The sequence below is a fragment of the Leuciscus leuciscus genome, assembly GCF_965113295.1.
Source record: "Leuciscus leuciscus genome assembly, chromosome: 1".
NCBI classification, from domain to species: domain Eukaryota; kingdom Metazoa; phylum Chordata; class Actinopteri; order Cypriniformes; family Leuciscidae; genus Leuciscus; species Leuciscus leuciscus.
Genome location: NC_138725.1, coordinates 2,953,155 through 2,972,740, shown reverse-complemented (window position 1 = coordinate 2,972,740; position 19,586 = coordinate 2,953,155). Strand labels below are relative to the sequence as shown.

Sequence of the window (19,586 nt, the reverse complement as noted above, 5' to 3'; positions counted from 1 at the left end):
AGATCCACACAGACTGAGTGATCCTGCTATTTCAGTCTCATCTGATCGTCTCGTCACGTCTCGCTGTGTGAATGTCCTTCATGAGATCCTCTGTGACGCTCCAGGAGTAAATCAACTCTCAACACATCATTCCTCTGTTTCCATACTGAATCTTTCATTAACATGATTCTCTAATGCTTCTTTCTTTCATCACAGTCTCATCACAGTCTTCAGACCATGTTCAGAGGTGAGAGAGACACTTCAGTGAAACACATCAATCAGGGATGCGCGATATATACGGACATATGTCCATTTTTAATAGTAATCTGTATTGGCTTGATAAGTAAATTTTGCCAATATATTAAAGCCAATAATAATGTTTTATTTCCTTCAGCTGAGACTCTTCAGATGCGACTGTTCAACATGATGGTTTTAAATTGCTTGAAATATGATTGGAATCACTTAAAAAAAGGAAAATACAGTAAAGTGCAACATGTGCAGCGCTGTCATGTCCGCTATTTAAAATCAGCATGAGAACATCATAATTGTGTGCTTGGCTTTTAATGGTGAGACTTTTTTTATGTAACTCTCATTTAGATTTAGATTTATCGGGCAATATATCAGTTATCGGCTTTCAGATAGGCTATAAAGAACTATTGGAGCTATATGAACTATTATATCTGACACTAGTTCACAAGAGCTCAGGTCATTGGGAATCACATTTACATTCATTTGCATGTCCATAAACTAGAGAGAGGAGCATTTTGATTAATATTACATATATTTCTAACTAACCTGTTGTTGATGTCTTCATTATTTACTGAATGTTTGAATGAATCTGTCATGAAAACAGGTTTTTATTACAGCCACCGTTTAAATGTTTATATTTCATTAGAAGACTGCATTATAAACGCTCTAAATGTGCAGTTTAAACTCAGTTTATTGCCCTGTGTAATTCTAGAAAGCTGATGTAATGGAGATCAGGATTGAATGGGGAGATCAGCTTGAATCGGTGAGCGCCGGCAGATCTGCCTTCTGCAAACAACCTCAAGATCATGTTTTCTGAAGAACACAACATGAAGAGAGAGTAAATCTCAGTACAAGCTGGAACTGAAAACTGAAGGCTGCTATTGTGGACACAAGTACTGTCACCATTATGTTCACTGTCACTGTCATCGTCTTCTTCACTGTCACTGTCATCATCATTGTCTGCACTACAGTTCCCATGATCCTCCTTGGCCCATACCCGCACCTCCTCTTCGGTCCCCATGGTCTTCAGCTGTTGTCTCGTTATCATCTGTGTATTTAAGATCCCTTCATGTCCTTGTCATGGCTGGTGATTGTTTTGTGTACGTGCACACATGCTGTTTCGTTCTTGGATTAAACTAGTGGTGGTGGGCAGATCGAGGCTTCGTGAAACAGTTGAAGCAAATGTGCCATATTATGCCGACACGCGTCTCAGCGGTGACACCTAGTGGTCACTTGCAGGTTTTGATCTGAAACAACCTTGACAACGAGCCATTAAAATTTTTTTTTGTTTTTTATTATTGTATTTTTCTAATATGTGAAGCTTGTAACCTGTAGGCTCCTCACAGTGCATAATGTTATTTTGGTCATGAAAACTGAATATTAATAAAAGAAATCAAGCCACAATGTCTCACTTTTTTTTATAGATTTTTATTCAAAAATATTAATTTCTCTGCTGTGGAAGGACTTAACCTACTTCTTTTTTACAGATAATTTCTCCAGCCTTTGAAAAAATCCTCTCACAAGGGACACTTGTTGCTGGCATGCAAGATATTTTTTAGCAAGGACATACAAATAATTATATTTCAAACAATGCATACCTTGCTTAGATGACCCAGCAGTGTCAGTGGCAGGCCTAGGAACAGGGGGAACGCTACCATCCGAATGCACCCTAATGGCAGGATGAGTGCTCCTCAAATGGTGCATCATGGAGGAGGACTTTCAGAATGCACCTGAAATTGGTCTGTCACATGCACTTAAGATCCTGAGTGAGAAACTGAAGGCTCTTGAAATTTCAGAGGCTATTGTTGGCAACACCATTGAGGAAAAGCGTAGAGATGATCTTCTGAGGTTTATAGCAGGGAGCTGTGAAATACAGACCAAAAAAGAAAGTCTGTTTTTAAAAGTCATTTTGACTATGTTGAACCTGTGCCATTGTTTTTAGGTAATGATGAAAATGGCAAAGAGTGTTTTGCCCAGTATATTACCTATAAAGGGAACATTGGCTGCACTGTTCAAAACCAGATCAGTGCGGGAACAGCATATGCTTACATTCTCAACCACCCACTCCTGGAGACGTTTTACGTGATGTTAAGGATGGTGAGGGATTTAAGAGTAATAACTTCTGATTCTCTTGGCCTCATTTTACATCAGGATGCCTTTGAGGTTGTAAACCCTCTTGGTTCAGGGAAGAAAGAACATAAGGTTTTAGCGGTCTACTGTACTCTGACTGAGATTTTGCCACACAATCGATCAACTACAGATCACATGTAGCTTGTGCTTCTTTGTAGGGAAAACAACTTCAAATACTTTGGTATAAACAAACTTTTTGAGCCATTGATCAAGGATCTTACATTTCTAGAGGAAACTGGTATTTCAATGCCCAGTGGTAAAATCATGAAAGAGACTCTTGTTGCCATTTCAGGAAATAATTTGGGATCCCATTGCATAGGGTTTTTATTGGAAAGCTCCAGTCGTGCAGATTATTTCTGCCGATATTGTGAGATAAATAAAAATACATTTGTGAATGAGCCAAACCTGTGTGATACTGCAAGAACTGTGCACTCTTATATAAAAGCCATGTCTAAGATTTAGACTCTGCCGTTGCTGGCTCTGTATTTGGTATCAAGGGGGACTCTCCTTTTAACAAGCTTGTACATTTCCATGTTTGTCAGCCTGGGCTCCCACCATGTCTAGGGCACGATCTATTTGAGGGTGTTGTTTCTTATGACCTTGCTTTGTTTGTTGGTCGTTTAGTTGAGGAGAAGCATTTTACATACTTGCAATTGAATCGATGCAAAAATCAGTTCAAATACAAAGGAAATGATGCAAATGACAAACCAGGAGAACTCTCCCCCGGAACTGAGCGGTTAAGTGGACAATTGGTGTTTTCTCAGGATACTACCTCTCTTGATTGGTGACAGGATTAAAGATCCATGTAGAAATGAGGTATGGCAACTGATATTGCAACTGAGAGAGATAGTGAAGAGATAGTGGGGAAAATGAGTCTGTGTACTTTGTTGCAGAGAAACATACCTTTGCTAAGTTGAGAGACATTGGTGTCTATTGTGAATTAGGAGTAGCTCAAGATGATCATCTTTGTGTTAACCAAGAACATTTGCTTGACTACTGTCCTCTTCCAACTTATGAGGTGTTTGACTTGCTACTAATTGCTCTTCATCATGCTTTCCCAGAGGTTTATTGAGCAATGTGTTACAGATTCATTTGAACTAAAAAGAAAATTGTACCTTTTCTCTTTCTGTCATGAGTCTGTTACGTCCTGTATGGTTTGGGAGGTTTGTTTTGTTTTCTCTTTCTCTTTCCGCTATTCTTTCCCACAGGACCAGTGATTGGATGATGTTCCTGTCACTCATTGAGTTCACCTGACAGCCCGAGAACCAATCAGAGACTGGTGTGCACGTATAAAGATCCGGAGATGACGCCAGTGCAGGAGAGCGGCTTCATTTCTCCTTTGTTTTGCTCTCTTGTGGTTATTTGTTCTTGCTTTGTTGAGCTCTTCATAACGCTGTTTTACTGCGTTTATGCTGTGATCCGACTCTTGATTTTCTCTGAGCTTGTTAAGTCTTTCATCGATGCATAGCGATGGGACCAGGTTAGTACATCACGTGATTTACATTTCACAACACGCAGAGTAAAAGCTATTTAACACACTAGTTTATGAGCCAACTTATGTATTTATGTTTATTAGGTAGTGTAGTTAGTGGCGTTTTACGCTGAAGATGATTTTCTCCTGTTTCTTTACTTGAGTTTAGTGTTTGTCCTGGGGGTTTAGTTAACGTGTTTTGTTTTATTTATTTCTTTTCTTTAGCACCGCTCTTGTCCCTCGCTTTGTAATCGTTTATTGTTTATGTTGTATATAATTTGTAAATAGATTGTTTGGACGTATATTTGATTCACGGTTTGTGTTATTGGGTGCTTTGTTATATCAAACTATATTACTTACTAAAAGCAAGTACAAATCCAGTTTGGTCTCTGCCTGTTTCTTAATTCATCACATTACATCTCCTCAATAGAGAGTAAGTATATTACTTTAAACAACTTTCTATTCAATTATTATTATTTTTATTTTGTCTATGTTACGTTCCATAACCTCTAGATGCCAAGTATATTATGTGAACGTAACAGTTATCTTCTCTCTTTCTCACTATCCTTTTACACACACATGCACGCACGCGCACACACACACCTCTTTGTACGTTCATATGAGATCCACACTCTCACTCTCTCTCTCTCTCAGGCCTCTCTATCTACCTGCACCTCTTAATCATCACAATCAGCGCTCATGTCTGTCCGGTACAGTCTGCGTCTCAGTATTCTCTGTGTCCTGCATCTGCTGCGTGAGTACCTCTGCGGTCCTCTTATACTGGCTGAGATACCAACTAAGCACTGTCTTCATCTCTACGGGTGACCAGATCTAATTCTTCATCAAGACAGGAGTTTCTTGACTGTTTTTGTTTTCTCCAGTTCTGTGTTCCACAACGACAGACTGCCTTGTTTATATGTTTCATTAAAGACTGTTAAATCCTGTCAACTTCTGCTTTTGGATCCTTTCATTATAAACGTGACACTTTCAGGATTTGGTGATCTCAATTTTACCAAGCCTCTCAGATGAAACACTGGCACATTTGTTGGAAGTTCTAGAGGAGCTGGGAGTCGAAAACAAGGAAGACCTTATGTTGGTCGAAGAAAAATACTTGCGTCCAATACAGTGCAGAAAATTGTTGGCTGCTTTTAAAAATGAAGGTAAATCTACACGGCAGGGTGCTATGGACATGATCACAACTGACAAACAAGCAGACAAGATTGAGGGTGTAAAAACTAAGTTAAGTTATTACTTCAGAATTTAATCTATGACGAAACTTTATCAAAGATGTAATTCTTGTTTTTTTGTTTGCTTTTTTTTGTTTAGAACTTCCAGTAATTCAGTTAAATGTAGAGGCTGTCCCTTCTCCCTCTTCATCTCAGAGCCCTTTGAGAAGCACATGCAGTCCATCCTCACACTCCTCATGCACTGAAAGCTTTTCACCACATCTTGGAAGGCCATGACATGTTGATTTCAGAGTAAATTGGGAACGGATGCCTTCATCTCTTCAAAAATGTTTGGTAAATCAAGCAAGACCGCTCCCAGCTAGACAGAAAAAAACATTGTACAGGCAGTGGTAGATCAGATCTTAGAACAAGATCCTAATACTAGTAGAGCAACATGCCACACTATAGTCTGGGGCATCATTAGAGAGTTTCCTAAATGTTTTGCAGATATAGGCAAAACAGGAGATATTATTGGAGATGGCTGCCAGTCCCTCCTTCAACAAATTAAAACAAGGGTCGAGTACAGAAATAGAAATAACACTCTTGCACGACAACGGAGGGAGAGGAGGGCCTGCAGTTGAGCAGGGACAATGCCCAGTGGATCAATATGGGTGCGTGAGATGGGATCCTACAGATCTACCCAGTGGCGAGACCGAGACTACATTGGGTGAGATGAAAATGTGCCTGTTTTCAGTTTTTTCCATTTTAGTTTTCATGGATAAATCCATCCCTGACATCAATCAGGGATGCGCGATATATATGGTATCTGCCGAAATATGTCCATTTTTAATAGTAATCTGTATTGGCCTGATAAGTAAATTTTGCCAATATATTAAAGCCGATAAATGTATTTCCTTCAGCTGAGTCACTTTAGATGCACACTGTTCAACATGATGGTTTTAAATTGCTTGAAATATTATTGGAAAATACAGTAAAGTGCAACATGTGCAGCGCTGTCATATCGGCTATTTAAAAATCAACATGAGAACATCATAATTGTGTGATTGGCTTTTAATGGTGAGACTTTTGTTTATGTAACAGGCTCTCAAAAATGTATCGGGCAATATATCAGTTATCGGCTTTTAGATATAAAGAACTATTGGAGCTATATGAACTATTATATCTGACACTACTTCACAAGAGCTCAGGTCATCGTGAATCACATTTACATTCATTTGAATGTCCATAAACTAGAGAGAGGAGCATTTTTATTAATATTACATATATTTCTAACTAACCTGTTGGTGATTTCTTCATTATTTACTGAATGTTTGAATGAATCTGTCATGAAAACAGGTTTTTATTACAGCCACCGTTTAAATGTTTATATTTCAACAATGAGTTGCAGTAGATAGTCATTTATCATTAGAAGACTGCATTATAAACACTCTAAATGTGCAGTGTAACTCAGTTTATTGCCCTGTATAATTCTAGAAAGCTGATGGAATGGAGATCAGGATTGAATGGGGAGATCAGCTTGAATCGGTGAGCGCCGGCAGATCTGCCTTCTGCAAACAACCTCAAGATCATGTTTACTGGAGAACAAAACATGAAGAGAGAATAAATCTCAGGACAAGCTGGAACTGAAAACTGAAGGCTGCTATTGTGAACACAAGTACAGTTCATTTTCTAAATGCTGCACCTTAATGGAAATTAATTACACACAATGTTACGTTTTTTTATTAGTCGGTTGCAGAAGTACTGACAGACTTTATTTAGAGACAGATCCATCGTTTGTTCAGAAAACCACCGAACAATTAAAATAACATTTTTACGTTTTGTTTTGTTTCTTTTTCCCACTGTGAACCGTGACTTAAAAACGAGGTATTTAATATTGTGTAGCGCTACACTGCATTCACCTCTGCTTTAGCTGGTTTCCTATATAACAAATCTGTCTTTATGTAGGAATATCACTGGCTCTGTGATGAAGTGCTTGAGATTTGATTGAATAAATGTAAATGAAGCTGTTCATGTTTCGAATGTTGTTTATTCACTAGTTTGGTTTGAAGAGAGGAGCTCGTACATGGACACTTGTGTTCACTTATTCTTACTCAAGACTTGATTCAGCCACAGAAATACAGAAACGCTCAAACATGTCAAACACAGCTCAACATCTCTCCCTTCTCACAGAAATGCATAATATATATAACACTTATTTTCAACATTTACTGTCCTAAACCGGCACTATGCAGTGCATGCTGGGAAATAACCTAAACCTGACACAGAAAGTGTTCAAGCAAACTTTTGAAAAAATATAGTGGATTGAATGTAATAACATTTAATGCAGATCACAAAGAAACAAAACAACAAAATAAATCAAGAACACTGTTGCTTTAGCTCCTTTATTTCAAGTGTAAAACAGCAAGTTTCTCAGATCTGCCCCAAGCTGTCTATAGGGAACGATGGATAGATGAATAACTGTCCTCCTCCTCCTCCATAAACACCAGCGTCTGTTTCTGACACTTTATGAACCTGATTCTGTTATCAGAGGTGACTGTGTCCAACTAATGTCCATATTACAGAAATATACATTTCAAGATAACACAAATCATGCAGTTAGCTAACATATATCAGGTTAAACATGTACTGCTGTTTATAACATTAAGCAAGAATAACCGTGTGCATTTGATCTGATATAACAGTATAGGGTTAGGAGATGCAGTATATTAATGATAGGGTTAGGAGATGCAGTATATTAATGCTAGGCTAAAGAGAAGCGTCTTTAACTTTGACTCAGATATTCTAGGTACTACCAAAAGCCCTGAGTTTTGTGACCTTAATAGACAAAACTATAACATATTTATTTTAACCAGCCTTTTACAGTACTCTCACATGACTGCGAGGTTCCTTGTACATGTATTTGCCAAAAAAAGCATTCACTTTTGACTATTTCACAGATGGTTTCGATGTATCAAGAAACAAATAAATCAGTGGTAAGAAATAAAAGTTTTGAGTTCAGTTGAAGGAGCATGTCTAGATGTCAAGTGCTCATTTATCTTATCATTACTGAACCTCTCACTGAATCCCACACATCTCCTGTCTTGCTAGTTTACGTGTCGCTCTGAATGCAAGTATTATTGCCTTTCTACGACTGATTCCTTTACTCTCAGCCTCCTTTATGGCTCTCTCTTCCTCTTCTGTCTTATGCTTTCCAGCTAAAGCAACTATGTAGTCATCAAGAACATTTCTAATGATTGAAACAGCTGAAGACTCCTTAGCTTCCTCTCGTGACTCCTCTACTAACCTCCAGTATATTTTCTGCCATTCTGTCTGAGTAACCTCTTCATGCTCCTGTTTGTACAGCTTCACTTTCTCATCTAACTTCTGCTTCTGAATCTCCTGAATGTGTTTCTCTGTTTCCTCAAACACATCATTGGTGAAGTGTGTTCCTCCATTCTCCTCTACCATCTTCTCTATTTTACTGATCAGATCTCTGAACTGTGGGAAACTGGCAGACTTATTATCTATACAGAAGAACCGGTTTCCACAACTCTCTACAAGTTCTTTAAGATATGGATTACCATCCTGTAGAAACTGCTCAATGGTTTTCTTTTCCTCCTCTAACTGATGTTTGTGAGTAAAGAGGATTAAAGCGTATTTTTCCATCTGTTCTCCAAACACTTCTTTGAGCTGCTGTATTGTGTTTTTCTCCTCCTCAGTGAATCGACCCACTCTAATCACGATAATAAAAGCATGTGGTCCAGGAGAAGCGTGTGTAATGCATTTCACTATTTCAGTTTTAACCTCCTCATCAGTGAGTTCAGTATCATAAAGTCCAGGAGTGTCGATCACTGAGATGTCTTTACCAAACCTCACTGTAGTTTCTGCCCGACACTGTTTCGTCTGAGAGACCGAGCTGACGGAGAATGCAAACACGTTTCTGCCGATGATGGTGTTTCCAGAGGCACTTTTCCCAGATCCAGTTTTTCCCAGCAGAACCAGTCTGATCTGGTCTTTCCTCACAGGAATCTGATGCTCATCTTCAGCTGTTGAACTTTCTCCTGAAACTATAACACAACAATCACATCAATGTGCAATTTAATTAAATACAACCTTCTCTATCAGCTCTTCTCTTTTAAGATCAGTGATAGTTACATATCAGGCATTAGCAGATGTTCTCAAACGGGTTATGAAATGCATTTTTAAAGGTATTTTATAATCTTTTGCTGGGGTGCACTTATAATATTAGTATGATTTTTACATCAAAAATGGTCATGATTTAGAAATAAAAAGAAATTTTTCCTATAGGAAAAAAAAACTGTAAAAAATGTATTTGTTGACACAACTTGACTTAGTCAAGTCATCCTTTTGCATTGACTCGCCGTTGAAGGAACACGGCGAGTTTCAGGGACTTTAGCTTATTCCCCGTATCCCCCAGAGTTAGATGAGTCCATACATACCCTTCTCATCTCTGTGCGTGCCGTAACTCTGTCTGACGCACCCACGCTAGCCTAGCTTAGCACAAAGACTGGAGGTAAACGGCTACAGATAGCATACTGCTTAGAGCCCTGCACGGGGCAAAACATCCAGCCCTAACCGAGACCTGGCCATTGATGTTCAAGCCCTAACGGAGACCTGGCCATTGGTGTTCAAGCCCTTATCCGGCCCCAGCCCGAAAACGTCTGCAATTTTTCAGCCCGAACCCGACCCAAGACCAACATCAATATCGCTTAAATCTCTCTCTGATGCGCTCTCTCTGATGCACGCTCTCTGATGCGCCCTGTCTCTGCTAGACGCGCACACACACACGCTACTAGGTAAAATTTTATTACAGGCCTCAAACATAACTACCACCACCGACAATTATGCCCACAAATATTAATACAGACTGTCCATTACAGAGAAGCATAAGCATGCAGTGGAGAATATTATATAGCCAAATGTGATCCAGCAGTAAATAAAGATTTACGGCCTATCTTTCTCAGATGTTAAGTAACTTTACTGAAGAACAACGTTTCAAAGAACTCTTCGCCAACTGGCTAACGTTAAATAATAATAAAAATATAATAAATTAAAATCCGTTGAACTGAGTCGGCTCATTCACTGTTTATTTGCAATCGTTGTGAAGAAAAATAATAGCATCCACTGATGAAGGCTTCAGGCTCCATTTCATTTGATTCTTAGGCTTTCATTTGATTCTTTTGTTCAGAGTACAGTTAAATCATCCTTTTTTAACCTCAGAAATATAGCAAGATTACGTCCTATGCTAAATTTCTCAGTAGCTGAAAGGCTGATGAATTCCTTTGTTGTCTCTAGGATAGATTACTGTAATGCCCTGCTAGCTGGAGTCTTTAAATTCACACTCAACAAACTGCAATATGTACAGAACTCGGCTGCTAGGATATTGACTGGGTCCAGGGTTTGAAAAATAGGAAAAAATATTAATTCTTTCTAATGAAATTTGAAGTAAGCAAATTTTTTAAGATACTTTTTAGTCTCCCAATGGATGCATAAGATTTCCTGACAGAAGTTAAGAGACTACAGTCACTAATGTTTTTGCACAATAATTTAATACTTTACAATATATCTTTAGACCTTTCTAATGATTTATAGAAAATGAAGCAGTATTTTCAAGATGAACACAAAACTGACTTAATGTTAAGATGTGTTATGTTCCTGCAGTCTGCCATTTTTGGCAAATAAAGAAAATGTTTGTCTAAAAGCATTTCTGGATAAGGTTTGTGCTGTATGGAACATTAATGTCCTTTATCAGTCACGTGTTTAAGTGTTGAATTGCACTGCTCGTGGTTGTTTTCAGAGATGTAACAGATGTTTTATATTGTGTGGCCTCTGTTACAAAACTTTCAGCCTCTGCAGAACCAGTGCTATGTACAAAAACAGTTCACAAACAGTGAACTTATCATGAATTATTGAAATAATTCACATCACCAGAACGTCTCGGTTACATATGGTAACCCTCGTTCCCTGAGGGAGGGAACGGAGACGCCACGTCGAGACCGACGAATAGGAATCTCGCTAGAGAGGCCAATCTACTTCAAGTGAAACTAAAACAAGCCAATGCAGATTGGCGTGCAATCATTTGCATCAGCTGTGCAGCCTCGCAGCGTGGGTATAATAAGCAGCTGGTGTGATTGCACTTCAGTTTTCTGCTGAGGAGCCAAGCCTGAAAAGCTGGTCGCCCTGGCAGGCAGCAGCAGATGTGGCAACGGGACATGGAGTCTCCGTTCCCTCCCTCGGGGAACAAGGGTTACCATATGTAACCGAGACGTTCCTCTTCGGTCGGTCAGTCGACCCCACGTCGAGACCGACGAATAGGAATCCCTACCAAAGGGCAACAGCTGCTGCACCCCATCCAGCTCCCTGTGCAAGCCTGTACCCTTCTTGCCTGGAAGGACGATAGGAGAGGGCTTACACCGAGAGTATCCGTCACTGTTGTTCCGTGATAACCCATACAGTGAGATTATTGGATAACACTGGGAAAGTGTGCCCGATCTGAGGGAGGGGAACGCTGCGGGAGCCACATTCTTAAGGAGAGTTATGTGGGAATACACATATGGACTAACCCGAGGGTTGTACTGCATATGAATAGTGGGTGACTTAATGTTTGATGACTTAATGACTTAATGGGCTTCCGTTTAGGAGCAACCATAGAGAATATACACATATGGGATCCCCGTAGGGTCATACATATGGGACCCAGCCTAGACCCGGTTCTCAAGGATTCAGCGGATAAAGGTCTGGCACCGGACACTCCGCCATGTCCGGGCGAGGTTGTTGGAGGACTTAAGAGGTTTTGACTCTGGAGCAATAAGGGTGCACAGTAGGGTGCAGCAAGCCGACAGAGCCGAGAACACGGGCTCTACACATAGGCTATAGTATCTAGGGAACGTGTTAGGTGTCACCCAGCCCGCAGCTCTACAGATATCTGTTAGCGAGGAGCCACGTGCCAGCGCCCAGGAGGATGCAACGCCTCTCGTGGAGTGTGCATGCAACCTGAGTGGGCAGGGCACGCCTTGAGCTTGGTAAGCCAAGGCGATGGCATCCACTATCCAGTGGGCCATCCTCTGCTTGGAGACAGCCTTTCTCTTCTGCTGGCCTCCGTAACAGACAAAGAGCTGGTTTGAGGTCCTGACGCTTTGAGTTCTGTCCATGTACATATACGCAGAGCACGAACAGGACAGAGCAAAGCCATGGCTGGGTCTGCCTCCTCCAGGGGCAGCACTTGCAGGTTCACTACCTGGTCCCTGAAGAGAGTGGTAGGAACCTTGGGCACATAGCCAGGCCGTGGTCTTAGTACAACGTGGTTGTCACCCGGCCCGAACTCTAGGCACGATTCATAGACCAAACATGGTTGCAGGTCCCCTACCTTCTTGACAGAGGCCAGTGCAACCAGCAGCACAATCTTCAAGGAGAGAAGCTTTAAGTCTGCTGATTGCAACGGCTCAAAGGGAGCATCCTGAAGTGCTCGAAGCACCAGAGAAAGGTCCCAAGAGGGTATGGAGGGGGGACGAGGAGGATTTAATCTTCTCGTCCCCCTAAGGAACCTTACAACCAGGTCGTGGTTTCCTACTGTTTTGCCATCTATGTGGTCATAATAGGCTGAAATAGCGGCAGCGACACTTTGAGGGTGGAGGGAGACCGCCTTCGCTCCAACCCTTGCTGCAAGAAGGAAAGCACTGACCCTATTGAACATCTCTGGGGGTCCTCCCTGCGAGAGGAACACCAATCGATGAACAGGTTCCACTTCAAGGTGTACGCACGTCTCGTAGACTGCACTCGCGTGGAAGTGATGGTGTTAAGTACCTCAGGGGGTAAGTCACCTAGAACCTCCGCGTCCCGTCCAGAGACCAGACATGGAGTTTCCAGAGGTCCGGACGCGGGTCTCATAGGGTGCCCCGTCTCTGAGTCAGAAGGTCCTTCCTCAGAGGAATGGGCCAGGGAGGGACTGTCATGAGGAGCATCAGTTCTGGGAACCAGGTCCGGGTGGGCCAATAGGGAGCCACCAGAAGGACCTGCTCCTCGTCCTTCCTGACTTTGCACAGTGTCTGTGCAAGAAGGCTTACTGGGGCAAATGCATATTTGCAGAGGCCCCGGGGTCAGCTGTGTGCCAGTGCATCCGTGCAGAGTGTTCCCTCGGTCAAGGAGTAAAACAGCTGGCAGTGGGAGGTCTCTGAGGAGGCAAACAGGTCTACCTGAGCCTTCCCGAGCTCTCTCTAAATCAGCTGAACCGCCAGGGGGTGGAGTCACCATTCTCCCAGGAGCACAGCTCGTGACAGCTCGTCAGCCACACGGTTGAGCACACCGAGGACATACGTGGCTTAAAGCGACCACACGATGCTTAAAGCGATGCTTCTGACTCCAGAGGAGGAGATGGCGGGCGAGTTGCAACATGCGACGGGAGCGTAGATCACCTTGTCAGTTGATGTACGCAGCAGTCGCAGTGTTGTCAGTACGGACCAGCATGTCCCATGTCCGTACTACAGAGACATGGGACATGCTGGTCCCATGTCCCATGTCCGTACTACAGAGACATACTGCTAGCAACTCGAGGCAGTTGATGAGCCATTGCAGTAGGGGCCCGTCCAAACCCCATCTGTGAATACCACATCATGCCTGGACACCTTTTCCAAGGGGACTCCAAATCAGCTTAACCACCTGGGGGTGGAGTCACCATTCTCCCGGGAGCACAGCTCGTGATAGCTCGTCAGCCACACGGTTGAGCACCCCGGGGACATACATGGCTTAAAGCGACCTCAGATGCTTCTGACTCCAGAGGAGGAGATGGCGGGCGAGTTGCGACATGCGACTGGAGTGTAGACCTTGTCGGTTGATGTACGCAATGGTCACAGTGTTGTCCGTACGGACCAGCACGTCTCTGCCTGAGCACTGAGCATGAGGTCCCTGTGTTCGCATAAGTGATCTTGAGAGTGTGCTAGTATGAGCCAGTCATCGAACGCCCTGTTCTCTCATGGGAACAAGGGCCCCCTCTGTGACTTTCGTGAAGACACGGGGAGACAGGGACAGCCCGAAAGGCAAGACCTTGTACTGATATGCTTGAGCCTCAAACGCAAAGCGCAGAAACGGCCTGTGTCAAGGAAGAATTGAGACATGAAAGTACGCTTCCTTCAGGTCGATCACTGCAAACCAATCTTGGGGAAGGATGCATTCGAAAATGCGTTTCTGCGTGAGCACTTTGAATGGTAGCCTGTGAAGGCTCCGATTCAAAACTCGCAGGTCCAAGATCGGTCGTAACCCACCACCACCACAATGAAGTAGGGACTGTAGTGCCCTGACCTCATATCGGCTGGAGGGTGATCCGCACACTGCTGCCTGCTGGCGACAGAAGAAGCGGATGAGAGTCCCCTCGTCACGAGGAGCACCAAAGGAGACGACTGGTACACACCTCGAGGATGGTCCAGCGCTCTCCTCAACTGGCTCAACTGGCTGCAAAGCGTGAGAGGGGTGAGGGCCCCTAGGGGGTTGGTTCCCCGAAGGAAGCGTGATCACTGTAATCCTCAGGTCTCCCTTGTCACTGCCCGAAGCAAACCTCTGAGGAGGACTGGATCGAGGCAGAGGCACGGGGACTTCGGCCCTTTGCAGGAACGAGAGTCTCGACCGCAGCTCGGCGATGGTCATCTTCCCACAATGGGTACATGTCTCGCCTTAAAAAGACGCGTTCTATCTGTGTAAACTCTTTTAGGGACTGCTCTCAGTGGTGCTGAAGCACGCAAGGGAATGGCCACCGCGAACACAGACAGGAATGTGCACCTGTCTGTGTGCTGTTAGAACAGCTTTTTTGTTTGCTCAGTTTGACTGGAACAAAAACAAAAAAAGACAGAAGAAGAGAGAAAAAAGATCGTCCGCGCTGCCATGCTTTAACACCCGCACCAGGATAGAGAGGTCCAAGAAAGGCTGGTTGGTTTCACAGTCAGTATTGATTGTGGAAGCATCGAAGTGCTTGGCTCTGAAGCAAAAAGCTGAAGTGCAGTCACACCAGCTGCTTGTTATACCCACGCTGCGAGGCTGAACAGCTGATGCAAATGATTGCACGCGAGTCTGCATTGGCTTGTTTTAGTTTCACTCGAAGTAGATTGGCCTCTCCAGCAAGATTCCTATTCATTGGTCTCGACGTGGTGTCGACTGACCGACCGAAGAGGAATAACTTACAATTGATTATAATCTCCTTGCTGTCACTCCTCCACATCTCTTCCACGATAAATTTCCCACCGTTTTCCATCATCATTCCTTCAATCTTCTGCAGCAGTTCTCGTTTCTGACTTTCTTTGATGTTTGATTTACTCCTGTTACTGAAACAGTGAAAGTTTCCTCCACATTCAGTCACCAGTTGCTGGAGATCCTCATGATCTTGGTGTTGTAGATATTCACCAATGGTCTGATCCTGCTCATCCAGAACATCTTCATGTGTGAACAGAATCATGATGTACTTCTGAACTTCAGGACTAAACAAACGCTTAATATAATACAGGATCTCTTCCTCGTTTTTCACAGGTTCCTCTAGAGGAACGGTGAGCAGAACTGCACTGAGTCCTGATGAACATCCAGAGACCAGCTGATCCTTCATCTTCTCCAGCTTCTCTTTATTCAGATCTGGATCCAGTAGATCTGGACAATCAATCACACACACCTGCTTCTCTCCGATCTGTGTTCTACCCTCACACACTTCAGCTTCATCCTTAGTTTTAAACTTTCTTTCTCCCAGTATAGTGTTTCCAGATGAGCTTTTTCCAGAACCCTTCCTGCCCATCAGAAGAACCCGGATCACTGGATCATCTGGACTGGAGCTGATCTTCGACATCTCTGAAAGAGACAAAAAAATGTATAATATGTTTTATTATCCACATTTGCATCTGCTACAAACACACAAGAGAAAAACAACAGGAACAAATTATTCTTAGGGCATTTTTACACTAAAGTAACCAGTGCAATTTTTGCCAATTACGATGTATTTAGTTTAGGGCTGTCAAAATTATTGCATTAAAAACATGCAATTAATTTGTTTAGTTTAACACGCTAAAAATATTTCACACAATTAACGGCAGCATCAGTTTTCTTCTGTCGTCCTTTGGCTGCGCTACAGTACATGATCACGATATCCTTCATTCAAGTGCTATTAAACCATTCAAGTGCGATAAGAAGCAAAAATAAGAACTTAAATCTGTACTGACGCACATCTGTGAATCTCCTGTCTGTGAGACACACACTCTCTCTCTCTCTCTCTCTCATACACACACACACACTTACACTTTCTAAGTGATCTTATGAATCACTGACAACTCCTAAATAACTGGTTTGTAAATAATGCAATACTTCATTTAAAAATGATAAAGTGATCATTAATAAATTATGAAAATACAATTATTAAACACATTATAGATATGCTTATAAATCAAGATTAAAGCATTTATAGACGTATTTATAAACTGCTTATTAATGTCTATTAATGCTTTATAAATGACGAATGAACTGTTTACTAATGCTTAACCCCCTGAGGTCGGCGGTATCGCCGGCGATACCAGCTCGCTTTTTTTTTATCAGTGTAAAAGAAACTCATAAATACTCTGTTGACTTTGATTTTCCATAGGAGTTTCATACATCAATCGATTCTGTTAAATGTGTATTATTTTTCTGTATACTCACAATAAAAACAAAGTGTTGTGCTTTTCGCCAAATTAAGAAAAATAAACACGAAGCGAGTTCTGCCTTCTCTCTGTCCGTGTAGTCCATTCTGAAACGCGTCCGAAAATGAATCATAACTCAGCGAATACTTCTCACACAGGCACGTGATATATGTCTTTATGAAGCTTGAAATCTCTTCTTTTAAATGAAGTAATTAATATAAAAAACAAATGTTTTCAACTCATGTAATCCGTTTGAAAGCAAGGAGAGGTACCGTTTTTTCCTTCTGCCTAATTATCTCTATAATGAACCGAGGCCGCCCCGCCCCCGGCACTATTCACATGGTAAATAGTTAAGGTAATCTATGCTTCGCACCCGCCCCCCGATCAATGCCTTGAAAACACGAAGTTTCATCAGATCAGATTCACTGATAGTTCATCGCGTTTAGTGAGGATGGCGCGTTTCTCCGGTAAAGACGCCCTTCAGATGATTCTGGACAGCGAGGAATAACTCACCTTGGCTTTTCCTCAGAGGAAGATTGTAACTCAGACGAACGGCAGCATGTTCAAGAGCGAATTGATCACGCCGAGTAAACAACGAGTTTTCACGTGAGTAAATACGTGAACTCAAGTGGTCTAGTGGTAGAACATTTGCCTAGTGTGTCAGAGGTTCTGAGTTCGAATCTGCACTCATATAGTTTTTTTTTTTTTTTGTCAAATCAGATTATGTTTATCAGTGGTTGTATATCAGGCAGAGACATGTTTGTGTGTATTTTGTTTTGTAATTTCACTGGAACGAATAGAGAGTCTCCACAACGGATTGAAGCGCGCGTCCGAGTGAAGACTGCGCGAGCCTAACCCCTCATTTACACTGCACACCTCTGCGGTGCATTACGTCTGCGACAAGGTTTTATTCCGTCCTCCACGCCGTGCCAACTCACACCAGGAGCATTTCAGAAGCGGAGTGACTGGATGCGCGAGACCACGTGATTCGCCTGTCCGACGTGGTTTTTCTTGATTTTTGAGTTTCTACCATACAGTCTATGGTTTCTACCAAGGATATTGGTGTGTAATACGTTTGGGAGTTTGCACAGGGTGTTTATTTTGAATTTGACAATGTTTATTTTACTTTTATTTTGTATTCCCGGTGCGACTTGGACGCGCGTCCGTCAAAAATAGACTAGGCGCCTATATTTAGCGAAGCGGCGCGGAGAGCCGCTTCTGGGAAGCTTCTGAAACGCGCCGCGTCGCGGCCGGTGTAAACACAAGCATTGACTAGAATGGGCGCGATCAGCTCCGGTAGCCGTGTCGCAGCCGTAATGCGCCGCAGACGTGTTCAGTGTAAATGAGGGGTAACGGTACGTTCACACGGGGCGTCAGCGTCAACGCTTCCCATTGACTTTGAATGGGTGACGTCAAGCGTTGCCGAAAAGAATTGTGGATCCGTCGGCGGCGCTTCACTGGCGTTGCTCGCGGCAGAAGTTGAGAATTTTTCAACTTCTGCCGCGAGCAACGCCAGTGAAGTGCCGCAGACGGAAGCGTCAGCCAATCAGGATCGCTCTATGCAAATACAGTAGCCAGGCGGCAGCCAATCACGTTCATCACGTTCATCCTGTTCAAGAGCAGCAAACTGAGGATAAATTCATTGGCTGACGTTGCTATGACCATGGCGTCAGTGCCAAACTTCAGCCACGCCTTCCGTCAAGCGTTGACGCTGACGCCCCGTGTGAACGTACCGTAAAACAAACACAGTATCCGCGTCTGACTCGCGGGAATCCACGGCGCAAACCTGTGAGGGGCTGTGTTTTCTCGAGCCCCATATCAGCTCGAGAAAACACAAGTTTATTCAGATCATTACTTGTTTACACCGTCTCGCAGCGCTGTGAGGAATAATAATAATAATAATGGAAAATGTCCCTCAAAAGGTAGATGTAAACAAACTATTAAAAGGTAAATATAATTTTTTTTCTTTAAATAATTTTTATTGTGTTTTATTAGTAACAAATTTGGGGAGAGGATAAATATTCCAAAACTGAAAATACAGTATGAGAATTTACTGCACAATTACTAGACATGTTTACCTTGGATATTATACAATTTGGAAGCACAATTTGTGGGAAAAAAAATGTATATAAAAAATATAAATAAAATTTATTTTTGTGTATAAATATATACACATATATATGTGTGTGTGTATGCACATATATATATTTGTATAAGCAACGTATTAAACTGCAAATTAACATTTATATTCCTTATAATAAAAATGAAAGACCTATGTTACAGACATATGAAAGACAACATTTCGTTGATTAGTTTTGGATAGATTATAAATTTTTACTGTAAAATATCTGCCACCTCAAATAAGCTTTTATTTGCCAATTTTTTTGTCAAAAATAATCAAATAATCAATCAAATCCTTAACTTTGAAATATGTATGATAAAATGTAGCCTATACTTTAGTTTGTACAAAGAAAGATTACACTTGAATTGTTGTTTATTTAAATATTTACAAGGTAGATGTAAACAAACTATTAAAAGGTAAATATAAGCCTTTTCTTTAAATAATTTTTATTGTGTTTTATTAGTGACAAATTTGGGGAGAGGATAAATATTCCAAAACTGAAAATACAGTATGAGAATTAACTGCACAATTACTAGACATGTTTTCCTTGGATATTATAGGCCAAATTGCAAGCACAATATGTGGAAAAATAAAAAAGAATTGAGATGCTTCCAACTGTTGCTCTTGCATTCTTGTGGCTCAGTGACTCACCTGAATGAATGGCTCATTAAGTATGCGGTCCTCAGGTGTGAACCACTAAATATGCATGATCGTCGACGCCCACTCGAATATTGCCTTTCCAAACAGAAAGTGCTTTGCAAAATTCAAATCAATGTATTGTGTTATGTGAAGGATAAGGCAGGGTGATT

At 41.9% G+C, this 19,586-nt stretch overlaps 2 protein-coding genes across 2 annotated transcripts in view; one reads left to right on the top strand and one right to left on the bottom strand.

The window, feature by feature from the left end:
- The window catches only part of LOC309480429 (uncharacterized protein), a 120,264-nt gene extending 113,535 nt beyond the window's left edge, over nt 1–6,729 (top strand). The window contains exon 9 of the mRNA XM_082144881.1: nt 6,490–6,729. Within this exon, the coding sequence (XP_082001007.1) occupies nt 6,490–6,544 (55 nt within the window). The 3' untranslated portion in view covers nt 6,545–6,729. The remainder of the gene's footprint in view (nt 1–6,489) is intronic.
- Nucleotides 6,730–8,070: 1,341 nt separating this feature from the next.
- The window catches only part of LOC309478502 (uncharacterized protein), a gene marked incomplete at its 3' end in the record, with an annotated part of 35,011 nt that continues 23,495 nt past the window's right edge, over nt 8,071–19,586 (bottom strand). Inside the window, exons 4-5 of the mRNA XM_082142096.1 lie at nt 15,184–15,834; nt 8,071–9,062 (exon numbers count right to left, since the gene is read on the bottom strand). Coding sequence (XP_081998222.1) covers nt 8,071–9,062; nt 15,184–15,834 — 1,643 coding nt within the window. The remainder of the gene's footprint in view (nt 9,063–15,183; nt 15,835–19,586) is intronic.